Below are 22299 nucleotides of genomic sequence, written 5' to 3'. Positions count from 1 at the left end.
ATTATAAAAGCTGATATGATGAGCGAATGAAGTTGCACGCTATAAAGTGTTTGTAGACATACGTTTTAGCATCGTTAGTAGAAAATGCTGGAGAATGGTATTTTCAGCCTCGTTATATAGTCGGTAATACGAGGTACGAGTAATCAATATCTTCTTGCCTTTTCTATGACAATGTGGACGCCTTTATTGCGTTTTAATGGCATTTGATATGTAGCGACCATCTAGCGATCATTCATTAGATCCGAGTTCTCGGGAAACTTCCGATTCCTATACATATAACTACCAGACCTTCCAATATTATTATATATCCCCGTGTAAGGCAGGGCCTGTGCTAGGTAGCCTTACTGATGAGTTCATACTAACAGACCCAAGACGAAACGCATCCCTTCTTTTTCTTTTCATCCCTTCCAGCATCACCGCCACATCAAGGATACCTTTGCTTTTTCTTTTTTTTTTACACATGGGGAAAATCTTCGAAAGATACTCCCCCTCCCCTAAAGGAGGGGTGCGATATGTAGGATTCTTACTCACTAAAACCCCCACGATAGCCACCCTAACCGCGATGATGGAGCGCCCTGAATTTTGCGAACCGATGCAATTTCCAGGGCGCTCCCGCGAAAAAGGACGGAAATGGTACCCAGGACCTTTAGCACAGGAATTTTCTAATGTCACGGTTAGGTTACCACTCGACTTACATCGAGGATACCTGCGATCAGCTGTCTTCAACAACCGTGGGAAAGGAGGACCCCCTACAGATATATCGATTTATCGTCATTGTAAATGTTACAAAGTTACAACGACAGCGAAGAAAGACCACTCGACGAAAAATCAGCTATCGCTAATTATGTATTAAATTTCAATTGTGTTGCAAGTTTCTTAAGTCAAGTGCGATAGTTTTAGTTTGGCATCGCTTTCCAAAGATTTATCTTTGACATACGATGGTATATCTTTGGTATACCTATGTTATAATATTTTAATTATCTTGTGAAGATGAAATTCATACATATACAGGAAAAAATGACGCAAGTTATGAATTATCTATAAGCATGTTAGGGTGTCCCAACAGTTTCTTCCTTTTTTTTTATGCGAAATCAATAGACGATATTTGTTGTTTAAGGTTGATTTATGCCTATATGCTATAATTATATATATTATGGTATGATCACATGGTACGATGCCATAAACAGAGAATTGATAATCCTGCATGTTTACGAATATAGCCGGCTCGAGAACATACATAGCGTAACGCGGAAAGAACTTATGGGGCAACCTAATATCTTTTTATCTAGATATAATCTTCTTTTGTCTCGTTGATAATAAATTTTTAACGATTTTTTGAAGGATCGCATTCAAACGTGGCTTCCTCCGGCATGTTTTGGAATCATCCCTCTCATCGGTGCCGCACTTTGCCTTTTATTGCCGGAAACCGTGGGGTGCACGCTTCCAGAAACGCTGGAAGATGGCGAAAACTTTGGGAAGTTAGTACTATATTCGATATTTCTAATTTATTTAACATGCCATCACTTTCGCAATTCTAAATTCGTGCATGCTATTATCACCGTTAATCTTCTAATTTTTATTAATCTCCTTCTGTATCGATTGCAGGAAAGTCTACAAAATAAAGAAGAATCCAAAAGACATCGAAGCAGAGGCGACACTTTAAGCGAAGACTGCGATTAATTCTTATCTAGAAATTCTCGAGTAATTAGGAAAAATTGCAAGGAGAAGTGACAAAATTGAAAACATAGATTTTCATAGAGAAATTAATTGTACATATAAGTAATACTGAGATCATTCCCCTTTTTTATTTATTGCATTATTACATCCACGATTTTAACGACCTTTCTCTTCATGCGCGTTGAAACACATCGATTTCATGTTTCGATAAATTCGCAAATCATTCGTAGCCGGAAAACTTGATCAGTATGCGCATTAGTTTGTATAGAAGCGAAATTTTTGAACAAAAATTTAACACGAGACGTTTCAAAAGTTTTGTCGATGTCGAGGAGTTCAAAGAATCGAAGGATCTTACTTACTGCCGAATGTAACAATTGCGAGAAGAGTGCCTTGTACCATTTGTATATGAATATCTAAATAGATGTTATACTTTATAAAACTCAAACGTTATTTCTTAGCATCCTTTTCGATGTCCTGGTTTTGGATACGAGACGCGAAAAAATACTATAATTACGAAACTTTCTTAGCTACGAGAATGTGTCTCCCTTCTCTTTATTATTTCCAAAATATTGTTCAACTTTTTGTATTCACAGACGATTTTGCGAAATATTTTTCTACGAGTTTTATAGATATATCTTTTATTTGTTTCATATACCGAGATTATGTTTTAATAAAGATAAATATTTTCAAATATGTATTTATAAAATCTTCTTCATTTTAGATAAAAAGAAATAGACGTTAAAAGATATTTACATTTATTTAAAAATTACAAAAATGTTCCAATTTGAATAATAAAATATTTCAAATTCTGTTACCAATATTAGTTTCATTATTTGACAAACAAGATATCTTAAATTATGTATACAACGTTATAGAAAAATAAAAATTGTAGATATACCAAATTTATTATTAATTTTTAATAAACTCTCTATGAATTTGTGTAATTAAATGTTCATCAACTGTTACTCTTTGTTCAATTTAATTCAATTCAATTTCTATTTTTTCCACTCTATCGCGTGTAATATAATTGTTTATATTTTATCGTTGCGTTAAAAATGTCAATATTGTTCGAGGTAAAGCTAATAACTGGAAATCGTTTAAAACACTACATAAAATTACGCTTCAGTGATTAAGTTAGATACCAAGAACATTTTGCTGACAGTAATGGTACTAAATAATCTCACGATCTTTCCTGTACATTTTCTGCTTTACATTGAATAACTATTGTACAGCTAAGTGACAAATAATAAGTATTACGTTCCAAGAATATCTCATTCTTTCACTTTCTTAAAAACAATTAGCAATACAAGCTGTATTATACAATATACATTACCATATTTTGAATAACAACACGATAATAATCGACACGTTTACATAAAGCAAATGTTTTATTCGTTTAATATGCAACTTACAAAAGAAATGAAAATCTGTAAACACAATAGTTGCTTGGAAAAGTAGTATAAAAATGAAAATTTCAAATGAAAAATAGGCTGAGAAATGAATAAGAATTTTTATTTATTAAATTTCCCTTCATTTCTTTCGATCACTTTCACTTATTTAGTATTAATTAATAATTAGTACTTAATTTTACTAATTATAGTAATTATATTTATTTAGTAATGTAATTAGTGATTTAAGTGTTTGTATATTGGTAACAACTGAATAATGAGTGACGCAAACTTTTATAAATTATAGTGTACCATTGAATGAATTAGTGATGTTAATGTCGAAAAAATTATAATTTACAGGAAAAAATGTAAAATACCCTGATACGCAATTTCATCCACGTTCGTGGTTATTTTTTAAACTCAAGGTTAATATCTTTTTATCGAGCTCGATTAACGAACAAAATGTTTCACTTTTTATTCATTTTGCGGTCGAACCGACGATAAACGCGAACGTTCAATACCTGTTCTGTTTCTTTTAACAACAGGACCAAATCGAGTGCTCGATCTTGTATCTGATTCGCTTACCTTAATTTCGCAGTGAAAACGCTGAAATTGAATTCAATAATATCAAGGAATTGCGAAAACAAATTAGGAAATATATGTTTTTAAGAGAAGGTTGTACAAATATTTGAAAACAATGAGAATTACTCGTATAAAATTATATTTCGTGTAATGATTTCTGTAATTCCATTTTTTTGAAGATGAAAGAACTAATATAAAATAATATTGTAAATATTGTTATATATCATGATTGCAGGTCAGTAAATTCATATTATTTTAAATTATAGAATAATACGAATAGAATTAATATAAATATGAAAAATATTATAAAATAATATTAAATAAATTATAGTAAATCCTTTATTTAATGATGCATAGAGTTATAGTAAGTCATACATTTACAATGCGTGGTTACACGTACAAAATGTCATGCACCATGTGTGCTATTCAATGCATTTCCGTTTACCGGAAGAAGCTGTTTAAACTTTCAAAGAGTTTCGTGATGTTGCTACGACTGTTCTGATTTTTTTATGAAAACGTAACAAAAGATGTATGTAATTAACGGAAGTACACAGGTTACACTATGTGTGTACAATAATTGTTCCTAATTATAAAACGTTACCACTTTATTACTTCGAAATATTCACGCGTTGCTCTAAAAAAAAGTATTATTTTAATTAAACATCGACGTTCAATTTTTATTAACCAAATTCCAAAATTTAATTTCAAAATTTCAAAATTTCAAATTCAACTTTTTCTTTCCAATCTTCGTTCTGAAATCAGAAATAAATTGTATTACGTCTTACATTTTCATTCGTACTTTAATAATTCACTCGAAATAATTCTTGACTAGCAAGACGAATAATATACAGGTTCCTATTTCGAAAATTTATTCCAAAATTGGATAACTATAAATTATATTGCACATTCGCATTCGCGCACTTTAATAAATCGCTGAAGATAATCCCAAAAACCAATTTTGCGCGTATTTATTCAAGCTTTCACTGCGATGCGTGTGATGAATTCGTGGATTTTGCACGATAGATTAATAGTTGCGGTCAGTGTTTTAATTCTCGGTAACGTCGATACGAAAGAGGAACCACGATTTTCAGTGGACGCTTCAATCGCATCCATCTAGTATGGTTACAAGGTATATAAAGTACCACAGCGCAATGAACTATAGCGTCACTCTGTCTTGAACTGCTTTAGCAGAAGGCCGGTTTGTTCTTTGGATAACGGGTAGTCCACCTCCGGCCACGATTCACACATCCAGGTGCCACAGTTCACAGTCTCCTCTCGATCACTGCGATACAACCTTGCCGGTACAACTTCGAATCAAGGCAAAGGTAGGAGAACACGATCTCGATTATAATAGCAATTAATATAATAGTAATAATATAACAAGCAATTTTGTAACTTTTTTCCTTATTTTTCTGTTAAAATATTCTTCCTACCTGATTTAATATAATTCATTCCAAAGTTTGTACATTGTTTCAAATTATTTTGGATTACTATAACTTGACTTCTGTAATGTTTCTTATTTTTACTGTTAAGATATTCCTTATACGTAATTTAATATAATTTATTTAAACGATTTTAAATTATTTCGAATTATTTTGGACTTACCTTCTGTAACGTTTCTTATTTTTTCTGTTAAGATATTCCTTATGCTCAATTTAATACACTTCATTTGAATGATTTTAAATTACCTTCAATTATTTTGAATTATTTTCAGTCAACATAATTTAATTTAATCGAAGAAAGTGTAATTGCTTGAGTTTTTCATTGACATAATTTTGCAATCTTATCTTAACAGAAAAATAGCAAAGATCACATTTTCAACATTTGGTTCCATTTTTCTTCATTTTGAACCTTTTTTTATATTTCTTTTATGCTATCGAAGTGAAAAATATTAGTTGGTATTGAGGCTATTATCGATGTGTTAAATTTGGTAGGTATTTACGCGTTTGTTTGGTTCAATTTTGAATGTTTTATTAGAGCACAGATACAGATTAAGTAGTTAGTAAAAATGAAATAGCTCGAGCTTTGTGCTTAGAGGTATAATGCAAAGGATGACTTGAAGCCTCTGTGTGATATTGGCTATTACGTCTACGTCTATAGTGAAGACGTTGTAGAATAATTGCGGATTATTTAGTAATCTCTTGTCCATTGTTATTCTAAGTGTTGTCATTCTAACATAAAATTCGAATTGAAAACCCGACTTGTAATGCATCTGTAACGTGAAAATAAATATTATAGATGAATATGTTACACAAATATGGGTGTAATAATGCTGTAACATTATTATTTGAAAATATTACGTAACAAGTGACCAGATGTTTTTAACTTACATTTCGAGATGCTGTTACCATACTTGAGAAACAGTTACAGCCTCAGGGTACCAGATTTAATCTTTCGTAAGACATTTTATACACAGATGGCGTACAAAAATTGATTTCAAAAACAACAATACTCTTTCGTAGCGATATTTAATAGCAAACACGGAAATTTATTCATAAATACAAAAATTTCCATGTAAACTAATAAAAACAAATATAAAAAGAAAATAAGAATAAAAGTTAACATAAATTTATGAAAAAGTATAGTACTTCCACATAATCTTTTTTAGTGATTAGATCTAAAAGAAAATATTATTTATTCATTTATTTATTAAATATTTGACAAAGTTGTTTATAGAAATATTCAAATCTATTCTCACGTAACGTGTTACGATATTTGATTAAAATATTTATTAGATAATATTCAAAATGATAGTTTTTACAATAGGGAAAGCATAGTAAACGGTGAAGGCTTGACAAAATTTACTTAACACAGATACGAAATATTTCTAAGTAACCAATACCGATGTAACGAATAAACGAAGTGTAACTAAAGATTTATAATTGTCGGGAAAGGAAAATGCAAATAATCCCTAACGTTAATTTCTTATTTTATAGATATGCTGTGTCTTTTGTTGATCGCTTGCCTCGCAGTGGCCAATGGCCACGAGTTTAAAACAGTTCGCTCGTGGAACTGCATCGATTTCAATTTTCCAAATGATGACGTTCGAAACACATTGATATCCAATGGTTGCTATATTCCGGAGAATAATATGCCCCTTGGTATGCACGTTTGGAATGACAAAATATTTGTTACCGTACCAAGATGGAAGGCAGGCGTCGCGTCTACTCTGAACTACTTTTCAAAAAATGATCCATCAGGTACGCGAATTTAAAATTTTTCTTAATACAAAATTTTGCGAAGGAACTGTAGACGACAATTCTGTCTCTTTCAAAATCGAAATCGAGAAAATAAATAATTGGCGATACCCTGTAAAGATAATAATACATAATATAATATAAAATTAAAATTAAAATTATTTATTAATTGCATATTGTTCGAGATTATATATATTTAAATTGAAATTAGCTTTTGTTATCGCGTAGAATCTCCAAGACTAACTCCTTATCCCAATTGGGAAATGAATTATATTAATAATCCTGATGGTATCGTGAGCATCTTCCGAGTCAGAGCTGACGCTTGTGGTCGACTATGGGGTGTCGATACAGGTGTCGATGATATCTTGGGTAATAATACCGTCGTACGACCTGTGAGGATTTTCGTGATCGACTTACAGACTGACGAGGTATGGAGATAAATTTGTTTCATTCATTTTCAGGTAATAATTTATTTTCTGACCATGATATTTATTTTACAATTGCAGATACTGCGAGTTTATCCACTAAAGAGCACGGATCAAGTGGATAATTCCTTCTTCGCCGAATCGGTGGTCGACGTAGATCCAAATAATTGCGACAATGCTTATCTTTACATATCCGATTTTGCTGGATACGGTTTGGTAGTTTATAGTTGGGCCAAGAACGACTCCTGGCGGATCACGCACAACTTCTTCCACTTCGATCCTCTTAATGGTTAGATTTTTTAATTAACTTCAATTTTCAAAAGGAGGACAGAGGAATAGAAGATATTAGATGATCCATTCTTTTGTCGTCCTAATTTTTCCAATTTTTATATTTCTTCTATTTCTTCTAATTTTTAGAGTCTTTGCGATTATAATTATTCTTACAATTTTATCATAGCCTTTAATAAAATTTCACGAAAACTCGATTTCTCGTTTGCAGGAAATTTTGATATCAGCGGATACAAGTTCCAATGGACAGACGGTGTATTTGGAATGTCCTTGTCCGCACCTCAGAGCGATGGCTATAAAACCTTGTACTTCCATGCAATGTGTGGCATCACTGAATTTTCAGTATCCACTGAAGTCCTACAGGATCACGAACTGAAAAAATCTGGAGACTATGACGCTTTCCACGTCGAGGGTGAGAAGGGTCCAAATACTCAGGGACCTACATCTTTGATCGATACGAACACTGGTATCGATTACTTCCTTCAGGTGAAGAGAAATGGCATCGCGTGCTGGGATACCAGCGCTGAGTTGAATCCAAACACTTTTGGTAAGTACTGATTGAAATCACAATTAGAATTGCTCACTTGGTTAGGTAGTCTATATAAAAAAGCACGACGAGTCACAATTTTCATATCATTTGCGTGGCTTTTAAAAAATTTAATAAATCGATGGCCGATTTTTGAAAGATAATATTTTCATATCTACCATTAAAATATTTTTCTATAGTCAGTAAGTAATAGTATAGGAGATAACAAATTTTTTTAATAAAAATGTGGAATTGTTATTTCTCATTTTTTGTTCATAACAAATAGTAGATCAAACTTGTTTCCAGTTTCTAGAATTGGACGTGGTCATAAAGCTGGGAAAGATTTATCTTCAATCGATAGTATATTTTAGATTCATCCGTATAACGATCTTTATCGTGAAACAATTGAAAGTCTGCGGCATCAAGGATTCAGACGTCATTTTAACGATCATTGAATGACTATCACTAACGTTTATTCCATTGCATTTACCAAGTTTATTATTAAAGGAAATTTACGGCAGCAATTGTAGAAAATTGTATTTTTTACGTAACGCCATTCTGAGAAGTGTGACTGGCAGTTTCCACAAATCTACTTTTATATTTTAATTATATATATATATTTTCTATTCGCTATTAATACCAATCGTCATATTTCAAGTCTGTATTTGATATTTTATATTTTTTATAATTTATTTTATTTTATTTTATTTTATATAATTGTGACTTTCATATTTTAGTCTTTATTCTTTATTCTGTGTTACAAATTTGATAATTTGTATGCTATATTTTAGGACATACAATTATTGTTTCCATTTTGTTGCAGTTCTCGCGGCACAAGACAATAACACGATGGTGTTCGGCAACGATTTATCGATAGATCGGTCCAGCAACACGTTATACATGCTTTCTGACAATCTTCCACAATTCATGTTCTCCACTTTCGATCTGCAAAAGCGTAACTTCTTCATCACAGCGGCTAATCTAGATTCCCTGACGCAGATTTGCAAAAAACAGGATGTCAAAGTCGGAAGACGACTTCCTCATATTCTTTAACGAGACGGTGCTGTAATTCGGCTATTCGAGAATTATCTAATAAATATCCATTGGATCTGTACACGTCGTCCGTACAAATATCAATTACCTTCAATTTATTTCGTTAATATCAAATTTTGCAATTTTGCGATTCAATGCAAATGCGAATTGAAAATCGAAAATTCTGTTTATTATACTAATCGTATAGTTAGAGTACAATTTACGAAAGGGAATGTTTCATCCAGTTCCTCAGAATCTACCTTTATTTATTCACAGTAGTTATACAAAAAGGATATTCAGAATGGTTGCACGCGTTGTGTGAAGACCGCATAAAATATATAATTATAGTTAATTCTAACGTCTTTTCGTTTATGTTGATATCCTTTCTCCTTACAATGGATTCAGTCATTCACGTCGAAATCCTTTCTTTCTTAAGATACGTGTATTTACAAACAATTTCGCCATTCAAGAGACACTCTAAGAGTACTTTAACTCTTTGGGGCACGTTGAGCTTAAAAGTGTCCCAACTTTTTGATGCACCGTTATGCATGCTGGAACATTTTTAGTCCAACCTCGAAATATTGCAATAGCTGCATGCGCTTAGTTTCATATTTCGTCTTATTTACATAAAGCAGTTGGTAATACCTTCGTCAAATGTTATAAATGTATTCGTTTGTGTTGGCAACATTCAACATGCCAGTACAGGTTCATCGATTGTTGCAAGCGGAAGGTTTATTGCGAAAATCTGTTTTTCCTGGTTTTATGTTTTTATATTATGCGATTACTTTATTAGTAAAAATATGCCAATTTCGTTTCATTTAAAACGCAATAAAATTTCTATGCAACATGGGTCTATTTTATTATCTGAAATCCTGTACCGCAAAGAGTTAAGAGGTTTCCATCATACACAGGGCGAGTGGTGTAAAGTATCTATGAAATATTTAAATTTAAACAGTTTCGCTACGTTTGAGCTTACAAAATCATTCGGGAGCATGGAGTTATGTGATTCGATGAAGGATATATGATAACAGAAAAAGAAGACACTCGATGCAATTATTTTATGAGCTATGATGTCAGGATAATTTAATGACATTCAGATCCTTGAAAAAGGTCGATCGTGATTAAATTTTTTTCCATCATCGTATTTATTCTATTATGGTTTTTTTTTAATTTTTGATACTACTTTCCTACGTTTTCAAAAGGGATAGATTTTAATTTTATACGCATAAATACTTCGCTCTTCGTATCGTGATTTTCGTTAAATGGAACTGCTTAGTAAAAAGTAGAAGAAACGATTAATAAAGTAATGGTACTTGGATATACACACGGGCGTATTTTTGCGAATAATGGAACAAAACCTTGCTTTGGATTACAAATTAAATCACTTTTTGGTATCACGTGTCTTGGTCCCAATTTGTAATGCACGTATTGTAAAAAATGTAATAAAATATGATACATCTTTGGAGACATCTTGATCACAGGAGAGCACACGTTTTCGACTGAAAATCAAGCAAATTCACCAAAAATTATCCTTTTTAATATGTCATAAATACAGAGCATATTCTATTGGGTTGGCAAGAAAGTAATTTCAGTTTGCATCAGTAAATAATGTTATGATTGTTTACTTATTCTTTTGTCAATGTTAGAATTTTTTTCTTTTGAGATCTGGTAGTCGATACTTTTAGGTTGTTATTTCGTGAAATTCCGTGTAATTTTGTTTATAACTGTAAGTTCACGATCAGTCTTAACATGGAGTGCAAAAATAAGCATTTTCGACACATTTTACTTTTTTATTTTCATAAAGGCAAGAATGCGGCTGAGGTTCACAAAGAGATATGCGAAGTTTATGGTGTTGATCGTTTAACAGAACGCACGTGTCAGAATTAGTTTAGAAAATTTCGTTCTGAAGATTTTTCTCTAAAAGATACCCACAACGTTCTGGTCGACCTTCTGAGATTTACGTACTTGTTTAAGTTTTCTGCAGATAAGGACCAGAAATTCTATGAGGGCGGGATCATGAAGTTACCAGAAAGATGGCAAAAGATCATCGAATAGAATGGAAGATATTTGACCGATTAAAGTTCATTTACTGTTTAGAAAAAATTGAGTTTTATTTCACACTAAAAAACTGAAAGTACTTTCTTGTCAATCCAATATTAACACTAAACGTACCAAGTAGGGTCAAATGACCCCTTTCAAAATTTACTTTATAAATCGTACATTTATTGTTATTTCCTTCGCACATCTGACTTTCTGTAAATTCTCATATTATCTAATTGTTTAATTTCTCGCTTTTCGTTTTTCCCTTAATTTATTTTTTACCGAAAAAAATTCTTTCCATACCCAATATACCACGAAGTGTCATTTGACCCCCGTATGGTAAGAATAGGTGTGTGTAAAATACTGGTACGTTTAGTGTTAAAGTATATTCTATTATGCTATGTATACCTTGGACTTTTGATTCGCAGTACCAGTTGCCTTAGTACCATTCTCCATTGCTAGTGACTTTTTAGATTTAAATATCTTCGACATTTTACCTTGGAAATGAAATTACAATTTTATATATTATCAGGTGAAATAAAAATTTCCGTATATGTAATAATTTTATTGAATTTTCCATTTAATTTATTTTACTTACCAGTTCTTGGTGGTGGGGACTGCACGACATCAGCATCATCCTGCGCATTATCATTATCCATTTCCTCTTCCTGGATGTTCTTGTCCTTGTCATTCTGTTCGTCGACTTCTATCATGTCCTCTGCATCCACCTTCGACCTTATCGATTTGGAACTTCTGCTTTTCGACGAAGATTTCACCGATCCTGACTCCTCTTTCTTCCCTGACTCATTTTCTTCGGTTTCTGCTTTCTTGTCGCAAGGGTCTTCAATTTTTCCTTCGTTTTTTACTTTATTCTCTTCTTTTCCTTCTTCCATCAAAGATGATCTCTCTGTGGTGGAATTTCCGCTTCCAGGTTTCAGTCTCGGTGGTTTTGGAGGTGGTGTAGTATCCGTAGGAGACATTTGTTTCTCTGGACTCGCGTTTTCTTTAGAGACATCGCCATCGTTAGACTCCATTTTGTTTTCCGTTGAATCTGGTTTCACATCCTCGCTGTTCGTTTCCATATTATCAGTTGCGTCTTTGTTTTCCATTTCATTGTTTTCCTTATTAATCTCTTCATTCTCTATATTTATTTCCATAACTTCAATCGCCATTTCGTTATTGTTCTCTTCGTTACTTTGCTCAGACGTCTTTTCCGTTTGAGCATCATTTTCATCGTTCATCTTCATTTCTGAGCTTTCTTTATCATCTTTTCTCGGTGATACTTCGTTTTCGTTTTGCGTCGTTGATTCGTGAGATTCTTCCACGTGTGCTGGCACTTCTTCCTGCGCCATCTTAGTCTTCTCTTCGGTTGCTGTGCCATTCATTGACTTCTCTACTGGAGGATCGCTCGTAGAGTCTTCGGGACTCTTTTCAAGGCTACCCGATTTGCGCATCTTATTCACGGAGTTTGTGATACTATTTATGGCAATGTTTTCGTTATTCATTATATTTTCTTCGATTTTTTCCGGTGACGTTTCCATCGTCTCCTGTATATTCGTTATGGAGTCCATACCCTCTTTCCCGGAAATCGATCTGTCTTTATTTATTTCATTAACGTGCTCATCGCGAGTCTCGTTTTGCAGTCTATTTACAGGAAGTTTTAATGGCGGTAACGAATTTCTTTTCTGAACATGTTCCTGCAAGGTAAAATAATTCATACGTCAATCTGCCTTTTTCAATTTAAAATAAAGTTATTTTTCAAATTTATATTTGGTCATTGTAGAGCTATATATCTTGTCTCAAAGTATCGGTTACTCTCACGTTTCATCTTTTTGAATTATCGTAGTAATTACGAAGGTACCTTAACTGACTGATAATTCTACAATTACGCGAATCACATATATTAGTAGAAATTATGGTTGATGAAGTAGGTAATGAATTACAATTACCATTTGCGAATTGTCCATTTGCATACGGTTGTTCGTGTCACGCCTCTGGCCAACCAAGATAGTATGACAGCCACCACACGCAACCTTAGTAATTTCCAGTATAATTAACGATTTGCAGAATTAAAGATGAGAGACATAAATAATAATTAGAGACGTATGTTAATATAATTACATGCGAAACGAACAGTTCCTTATATCTTGAGACGAAGGTTAGTTCGTGAACATTGTTCTCATTTTCTTCCAAGCCTAATTTTCCGTGTCTTCCGTCACCGCACGTATAAAGATTTCCACAATCTAGGGCAACAAATTAATATTCACATAAATATGACATTTAACTTTAATTTTGATATCAAACTTTTTGGACTAGGTATTTTATGTAGTGGACTAGGTATGGAAAATAAAATTAATAAAATTCGTAATTTAATTTACCAGTAACAACGGCGGTGTGACTTTCTCCGCAAGAGATTCCAGTGATATTTTCATTTCGTAACGCGCCACGTGGAAGCAGTTTTGGTGTCTGAAGTTCCATGAAGTTTGTCCCTAGGCCGAGCTGACCGCTCGAATTACTTCCGGTGCAGTATAAATTTCCATTTTCTGTGAAATATAATAATTGTATACGAAAACTTTTATGCAAAATTCTTAGTATAACCACAACAGCTATGAGACACAGGAGATGGTGTATTTAGATTATACAAATCGAAGATTATATACCAGCTAAAATGACGGTATGATGACCACCACACGCTACGTGTATCGCAGGACTGGGTAATTGCATCTGCTTAGGTGCAACCTGTGTAGAAAAGCTTACATCGATTCCCAATTTTCCGCTTTCCGACTCGCCACAGACATAAACCAGACCGCTTTCTGAAAATACAATTCGAAATTCGAGGAAAAGATATTATTACTAGGATGTACTTTCTCGTAGGCGTTACGAAAGATTTTCTAAATATGGAATGCTATTTTATAACCTATGGTATATAATAATAACTAAGCAACATAAGTAATATTATGATAAAATTAGTAATTATTCGCACGAACAATTTGCAATAAAAATTTTATAGAAGCTGTTCGTGCGTGCTTAATTTACTTTTAACTAGTAAGTAATTTCTTTCTAATTTATTAATTTATAAAAGTTTTATTTAATTAATTATTTTAAATTTTTTTATTTTATTTAATTAAATTAATTAATTAAAAAAAATCTTATTTATTAATTTATAAAAGTTTTATGGAAGCTCTTCGTGCATGTTTAATTTATTTCTAAGTAGATTTGATAAAATCTTAAAGCATTATAATACTACTGAACATCTAAATTCCACCTCCCAAAAATTTTTCTCGAATCAATCTATTCATCGTTATTACTTCAGTCATATCCTAACGTGTTATAAATTATTAACATTTATAAAGAATATAGATATTTTTTCTTGATAAAAATATCAGAGCTAATGACCTGCATCAGGGACTTTCCTACAGAAAAATATCCAAATTTTGAATTTAAAGATATCGAGAAACAGTTTGCTTCGATTGTTCATCTTCGATAATCAGCAGAAGTTCCAATGAAGGACTTACCTGTTAAAAATGTAGAGTGAAAATATCCAGCACTGACGTGTTTCACAGGTTCAGGAATATGCACTTTGGTCGGTTTGTTCACCAAGCCAGACACATCCGGAAGTCCCAGTTGGCCCTCGAGGTTGCTACCCCAGGCGAAAACGCCGCCATCGCTGGTGAGTGCGAGCGAATGATGCGAACCCGCGGAAATCTGCACGACCTTTGATCCAGCTAGTCCCGAATCGTACACCAACACAGGAGTATACGCGCAATCGCCAAGAGCGGAAGTTCCTCTACCCAACTGTCCTTCCTGGTCGCTGCCGCAGGCAAAAATCTTCTGGGCTGCTGAAGAAACGAACAAAATTTATTATCAAAATACCACGAAACCAATTTCTTGATCGAAATTGAATCGATATCTTTTCACGATATTTTTCCCGATATTTCTTCGATATCGAAAGCTTTTCAGGGCGGAAGTGAGGCATGACCTTCTTGCGGAGGTCGAAGGGTTAAAGTAAATTATCGCTTTCATTATGATAGTCTGGCTGCTATAAATCCATCAACCTGAAGTGGTATTGTAAGATATGTAAATTACATCTTCTCGTGGCTTGTCGTGAATTAAATATCACATTATATGATATTTACGAGGTATTTACTACACGAGGTAATATAAATACACACAAAGGAAGAATATTACGTGACGGTTATAATTAGCATACACGTTTTTGATATAAGTATCACAATGTATGAAGGTTAGATTTATTTTAAACAGTTTTTCGAAATATTTTTACGTAACGCGAAAAGGTCATGGCAAAAATGGTAACGAACCGGAGAGCTCTCGATTGTAGCTCAGAGACTGCGATTATCGACGAGATCCAACGGCGATAGGGGTTCTAAAATTGAAAGGGCATTACAGCAATTAGCAATGGAAAATAAGGTTGACACGTAAACAGGTATAATATGGCGCGTTATGAGTGACAGATAGAAATCTTTCGAATGAAAAATACGGTACGTGTGCCGTTGCTAAAAGCAGAACCGATAATTTTCGTTTTCTAAAATGTGGGGCCATATCGCGTTATCAAATGTCGAATCTTATTCACTGGGATACGAATGCATTAATCGTGTTGCCAGCCAGTGGACCAGATTGTGAATAACAAGATAATAATAACGCTTGATAACAAATGAAACTCGACGAAAGTTTAATCATAAAAAAAATAAAGGAAAAGAAATTTAGCTTAATAAACACGCGATTATTTCCAGCTTTAGATTACCACGTGGGTATATTATTTTACAAAATTATTTAAAAAAAATCGAATACTTTCATAATTGACATAGCGAGCAATTATGATCAATACGTTATGATCAATAACGTATTTAGAGAAAAATTTCGAAAAAATTGATATTTTTTAAAATAACTGAAAGGATAAAGTAGAGTTGTTAAGAAATTAGAAATAGTAAATTAATTATTTAATTGATTTATAATTCTTTTGTCTGATGTGCGTTAAAGATTCGACAAGAGTTGGGTCAGACGAACATGATCACTTTCTTTCCCACGACAACCATTTTTGCACCCCGTGGAAAGCACTATTGAGAAGATACTTGTAAGTTGAAAGTTGAATGACTGGCGTGATAGAAAAAGTTTGGAACATGCAACGTTACGTACGTAATTACACACGGTATACAATGTTCCTATATTTATAAGGCTTTTGGTATCTGCATACTGGCATAAGTGTAAACGATGTCTTACCTGTGCAAATTAGCGTGTGTGCTCGTCCACATGCGACGTGTGTGACCTTTTCCGGCTTCAAAGCTGAAAATTAATAGATTGTATTATGAAAACTCCGAATAAATTTAGGCAGTCAAGATGATTTCAATTTCGGAATATGGATTGTTCCATATTCATGATTTTTTGTTGTTACAGTCACTGAAAGCATGCAGCTGCTGTCGATGGAATTAGTATTGACTTGTTATTTAGATACAACTATATATAATAATTATATTTATCTATTTATTTTCACCTAGGCAACTTAATTGCTATTATCTATTACATAGATAATATAATTATGACTATATATAACTATATATAATAATTATATTTACCTATTTATTTTCACCTAGATAACGTAATAGAGTACAATATATTTACAGATAATCATACATTATCTATGTATAACGTATATACGTATTACACGTTAATAGCTTTAATGTTATCAAATGAAAAAATTATAAAAGTGATAAAATAAGTCTTAAAATTTTAACTAGTCCAGGATAAAACATAAGATTAACGTTTAAAATTATATAAAATATATTTAAATCTGGGAGACAAGGAATATACAGACCTTTCACACAAGATGGCTTGCTAATGTGATTCTTATGACCCAGACCAAGTTGACCCCAATCATTGCTTCCGAAGACGAAGAGCCTGCCACTTTCTGTGAACAATAAAATACATTTTATGACTTAACCTTAACCAACTATAAATAATCTCCAAGCTAATGAAATTAATCTTTAATTCAAATCGTGATTCCCGTAACATTGAAATATTAAAACATTGTAACGTTTCTTCAGCTATTTAGACTCTACATATTCCACAGAAATAAACAGTACAATAAATTACAACGATAAAGAAAGTAAAAAAATAAATTATTCCAAGTTATCTCGCATTTATCAACAATTATATATTCTAATTTATATATTACGATAAGCTAAACTGTTAAATTTATATATATATTTTTTCCGATAGGAGGCTGGTTAAAATTCAGACGATTCATTGTAAAGGACCATCCCGAACAATATTCTATCGAAGGGAAAAACACGGTTCGTGTGCTTAGATAATTTCACGATTAACTGGAACTGCTGATAATAACAGTATGTCGACTCCGTTCGGTATAGGTATGTTACGTGCCAGAGCATTGCGTGGCCATATCGATTTACCGGACAGTGGCTATCCCTGTATAAGCACAGGTCTACTATAACTTCTTTGCCAGCCATGCTACAGAAGCTGTAAATCATGCCAGTTTCGATCCTGGCCATTTTGCGCCGAAGTTGATGGATCAACGCTTGACCTCGTGAAATACTCGCCAAAGGGTCTGTAATCCACTCCATCCGATCGAATGAAATTTCATAAAGTTCCATTTTTCCAATTTTTATTCCATCTGAAAATCTGGCTCACGCGAAGTACCGAAAGAAATAGAGAATCTCAGTACTTGAATGGCTGATGACGAGGTGGATTGGAGAAATTTTTAAATACGAAGCAGAAAAAATCTTTTTTACACGAAATGTATTAAAGAATGGTGTTATACATTGTAGCGTTTACGTTCATAACGTGTTACTATTTATAATATCTTTGGTGCTTATAAATCAAGATACCATCGTGACGCAAGTAAAAACGCGTGATGGCGGTGGACTGGCATGATGGAAGTTGAAATAGACCTGTAAATATCGCCACAGGAAGAAAATAGGCTGTTTTAATTACTTTCGCTCGTTTGCAAAACGACGTTGGGAATAGTTCAAGGGTAAAGAAATGTGTTTTGCGCAATCACACGAGTATTCGTATCGTAATTTTCGAATTTTGAACGATTTCTATTTCCGCACGGTGGAAATTTCGAAACTCGCGACCACGTGCAACATTGTTATTGTCATCGAAACGTTCGTAGTCATTCACGTGTTCGTCTATTGATTTCCATTAAAATCAAGTGTTCTCGTGGCCGAATCGATAGAGTAAGGCGTGAGACATTCGCTCACGTTTGTTATATTCCGCGAGAACTACCATAGACAGGTGAAATTAACTTTACGCGAAGAGAAATGGAGTCAAGTGTGTAAGTAACAGTTCAAGAAGAAGGTAAAAGGAAAGAAAAAAATATAAAAATTGGATATAGAAGGTAATGGTTGAGTTGAAAATCGATCGAGGTACACTTCTTTTGTATGTATGATTCATGACACGGTTTTCTATTTATTCCGCTATTTCTCAAGCTTCTACGCATTTCCTTGCGCTATCTTTGAACTACTATGGCACCATCATTGTGCATCAAATAAATAATTCAAAGGTCGATAATTCACCAATCCTTTAATTAATAATATCGATAGAAATGTATGTAACATCATGTTTAAGAAATCTTACAAATATTGTTTTATTATATTTATTTAAAAATTTGTCAGATCGTTATCGAATATTTTTCAACTTCAATGAACTCGTTCTTGAAGTAGAAAGAAGTTGGGTATAGAATAACCTTGAGCGAGATTATTATCCGAGGGTGCGATAATTAAAAAGACCACTTTTAATCAACTTACGACAAATTACTGCGGAATGCTCGTCACCACACTTAATGGAGACCACAGGGTCTCTGCGTATGAAGAAGTGCGACGCAACATTGTCTGCAAACCTGCTACGTCCTATTGTAAACACTGCTCCCGTTTCTGAAAAATCGTGCAGAAAATTTGCATTAACTCCTTGACAAAATCTGAATTAATCCAAAATAAATTGCAATCTTTATCGGTGAGACGTAACATTGATCGAAACTCGTCGATAATCACGAATAAACAGAATGACAATCACGATCAGTTATACTAACAATTCAAAGTATTTGCTATAACAATAAATACACAGCCGCAAATTACATCGTTAAAAGTTACACGAGACCATTCCTTTCCCAAGATTTCTTGTTTGTAATAGACGTCGACCTCCATTTATCTTTCTCTAAATTTAAGTCCAGCGTATCTATCATCTCACAGCTTGCAATATTCGTTAACGAAAAAACAGCGACGTGCTAAATCTCCAATGATTTATTTAAGGAGGTTAACGCGATAGCGCGATATCAAAGGACGAATCGCCACTTTCCTTTTTACGTCTGGCACGAAACGGCGGTCGTGGAAAAATCGCGAGACCAAGAACAAAAGCGAGATAAATTTCTTTTAATACTGCAGACACACGCGCGTTACGTGTGAAGACTTCGAGTGTTGGCTCAAATTGCTGGCTAGGAACACGGGGGCCAAATACAATGATGCACGTTCATTTGCAATTCAACGTTTCAACATTGTAATTGACCGTTCTAATCGGATAAAGGAAACGTTACTGCTTTGGTAGTATCTAGAAATTTTTCAGCTGGATCTAAAGAAGGATCTACGTTCGGCCGTAATCTGCAGGATCAAACGCCGTGCACACGAGAGATCAAAGAGATTTAAAGCATCGATGTTTGTTCGTGAAACAAGGATCGCGGAGAAATTGTTCTCGCAAATGTTTCCGAGTAAATTCGCCAGCAGTGCGTCTGCTTTCGAATTTATTTGCCAATTAGCGTTAGTTAGGGCAAGAGTTAATATCGCTGTGAATTATCAGGGGCGTTTCAAAGGATTTGCTATGGGAAGCATACAGGGGATTTTTCCATTACCGAGATATTTCGTTAATTGAGAATTTTAATACACACTAGCACAAATTTTTCTACGGGGTTATTTTATTTCATATAAACAGAATTCGTACCTTAACCTTAAGCTGGACTTTTATTTCCTAATTAATTCAAATTTTCATAACTTAGTAAAATGCATTTCATAAATTTCCTTTTCCTAGCCGCATCTATTGGCTACTTCACGTAAGTTGTATTACAGTAAACTTTTCCTATACTCTTAATACCTACGAAAGAAAATCCGAAAAAATTCTCGCATTAATAATAATTTTCACGATTACACCTTGACTTATTTTTCCGCCACAGACTTTATCACATCCGATAATTGCACGATTCCAAGGTCAAATTTACGAGGTCCTTCGATGCATGACACCTAGTCGTATTATCTCACGACTCAATTAAATCGAAATCCACGGGGAATTCGTGATGTAAGGAATGGAAATGACAGGTTTATACGCAAGAATTTTACGTTCCATTCACAGTTATACGACAGTCGCCGAGTCACAATCGTGCCACTGTATAGACTCGGAACGAATGAATTTTTAAACCCGGCCTCGGCTGATCGTGTCTATTGTAAAAGGAATCTGCTTGAAGAACAGAGAAAACTGGCGGTTGGAAAAGTACGTTTAATCGTGAAAACGACGATACACTAAACGATAGTGGCTAACCTAAGCGAGCTAACGATAATTTTAGTTTCCCTCCCTGGAAAGGTCAGTGATGCAGCTATTCGGTGTAAATCCTTCGCGCAGCTTACGTTTACATTCCTCTTATCAAAAGTTCAAACGTCGTCCCTTTGCATAATGCATCGCGCATTTATCTTCCAAACGAGACCGCGTTGTTCTTTACCTACGTTGACTTTAATTGCCAATTATGGTATCAACCAGGAGTTTTCCAGGGGTTTTCCAGGCCCTGGCTGATGAAAATTTACACGTCTGAATGAAGGAATTCCGAGGCAATGGGAAAGGTTCAACTTGTCAGCTGTTGTGTAGGTCAACGATGACCATGCTTCTCGCAAAGAAGTTTCGTTTAATAACTAAAGAACTAGTCACAGACTTCCTTTTGTGGTTAATGCTACAAATATAACGCGAGGCTCTGTCATAAATGGCATCGGATAGGCAAAGGGACGTGGTAATCCATAATACTGCCAACGACGAAGATCGATTAACGAGACCAAAATCAAACAAAATTTTAACGAATCGTGTTCAGTTCCTTCGATACAAATACAATTGAAGTTTGACGATAGATCGGATAGGCAAAAGAACAAAATAACCGATAATACTTTCAACGACGAAGATCCATTAACGAGATCAAAATCAAACAAAATTTTAACGAATAGTGTCCAGTACTTTTGATACAAATACAATTAAAATTTGACCATAGATCAGGAATTTGAAAGCAATACAATTTGCTTCGTCTTCTTTCCGAGACTTTTCGTCTGCGAAACGTGACTATCATCCACGGAATTTACGTCGACATGGAAAATAGCATAGTAAAACACGATGCAATTTACTGTTATCGTCTCCACGCTACGTATCTCTTATCGATCAATACGATACGAGATGCGGACAAGAAATGAGGAATCTATCTTCTCATCAATCTTCCGCGTTTCCTTCAATTTAACGCAGAAATGCACTCGAAGAAGCAAAGAAGGCACGACTGAATAAGGAATGAAGAGCAGCAGGTACTTTGCCACAAGCAAGTACCGCAGTGCAACAGTACGACTTGTCTTTAAGTTTTCATTGCCACGTCTAAAATTCAGACGATTCTGAACATTTCAGGTCACGTTCAACTTCTCCGCCTTCTTAATGGCTGGCACCGTACAATACTTTCATGGAAATGCGAATGACTGGGAACGTAACGTAGATCCGTAGACGTAAAATACAACTCGGTTGAAGTTGTACGACGCCAGTTGTACGATGTAGAACGTGTCCTTATTTCAAAACACGGCATGCAAGATGGTAAATTCGCCATGCCGATATCATCGATGCGCTCATTTTCTAGTCACTGGTACTGTGTCAGGTCGTTAACCCGGGGATGCATGACTTAACAGCCATGAAAACGGATGAAAATATACGCGTCCACGAATCGGATCAATCGCAATATTTAATTCACCATCCCGTAAGCGGCTAATCGGATTTTACTCTTGCCTGTGCATTCCCGATCCGAGTAACTGCGACGAGCTAACAATGTTATTAATCAACGATAACGCGATGTTTGCCTCTCATCGAAATTCGACTATGTTCGAAACGAGAAAGAG

General features: G+C 34.1%; 3 protein-coding genes across 4 annotated transcripts in view; 2 read left to right on the top strand and 1 right to left on the bottom strand.

Moving 5' to 3' along the window:
* LOC108552800 (organic cation transporter protein) overlaps positions 1-2122 on the top strand; it is a 29826-nt gene extending 27704 nt beyond the window's left edge. For both annotated transcript variants that reach the window (XM_017907477.1, XM_017907470.1), the window contains 2 exons: positions 1342-1478; positions 1606-2122. In XM_017907477.1, the coding sequence (XP_017762966.1) occupies positions 1342-1478; positions 1606-1663 (195 nt within the window). In that variant the 3' untranslated portion in view covers positions 1664-2122. The remainder of the gene's footprint in view (positions 1-1341; positions 1479-1605) is intronic.
* Positions 2123-4822: 2700 nt separating this feature from the next.
* Positions 4823-9326, top strand: Y-f (yellow-f). Its single transcript, XM_017907390.1, has 6 exons — positions 4823-4972; positions 6584-6847; positions 7073-7272; positions 7351-7558; positions 7769-8104; positions 8907-9326. Exons 2-6 carry the CDS (start codon positions 6586-6588, stop codon positions 9134-9136), a joined length of 1236 nt encoding a protein of 411 aa, XP_017762879.1. The 5' UTR covers positions 4823-4972; positions 6584-6585; the 3' UTR covers positions 9137-9326.
* Positions 9327-10328: 1002 nt separating this feature from the next.
* LOC108552760 (X-linked retinitis pigmentosa GTPase regulator) overlaps positions 10329-22299 on the bottom strand; it is a 13782-nt gene continuing 1811 nt past the window's right edge. The window contains exons 2-12 of the mRNA XM_017907420.1: positions 18937-19062; positions 16986-17078; positions 16394-16456; positions 14671-14994; positions 13816-13968; positions 13534-13698; positions 13277-13398; positions 13105-13188; positions 11754-12852; positions 11564-11652; positions 10329-10614 (exon numbers count right to left, since the gene is read on the bottom strand). Of these exons, the coding sequence (XP_017762909.1) occupies positions 10591-10614; positions 11564-11652; positions 11754-12852; positions 13105-13188; positions 13277-13398; positions 13534-13698; positions 13816-13968; positions 14671-14994; positions 16394-16456; positions 16986-17078; positions 18937-19062 (2342 nt within the window). The 3' untranslated portion in view covers positions 10329-10590. The remainder of the gene's footprint in view (positions 10615-11563; positions 11653-11753; positions 12853-13104; positions 13189-13276; positions 13399-13533; positions 13699-13815; positions 13969-14670; positions 14995-16393; positions 16457-16985; positions 17079-18936; positions 19063-22299) is intronic.

This window comes from Eufriesea mexicana, unplaced genomic scaffold, assembly GCF_001483705.2.
Source record: "Eufriesea mexicana isolate 0111107269 unplaced genomic scaffold, ASM148370v2 scaffold10, whole genome shotgun sequence".
Classification (NCBI taxonomy): Eukaryota; Metazoa; Arthropoda; class Insecta; order Hymenoptera; family Apidae; genus Eufriesea; species Eufriesea mexicana.
The sequence above is the reverse complement of the archived record's forward strand: the minus strand, read 5'-3'. Positions and strand labels throughout refer to the sequence as shown.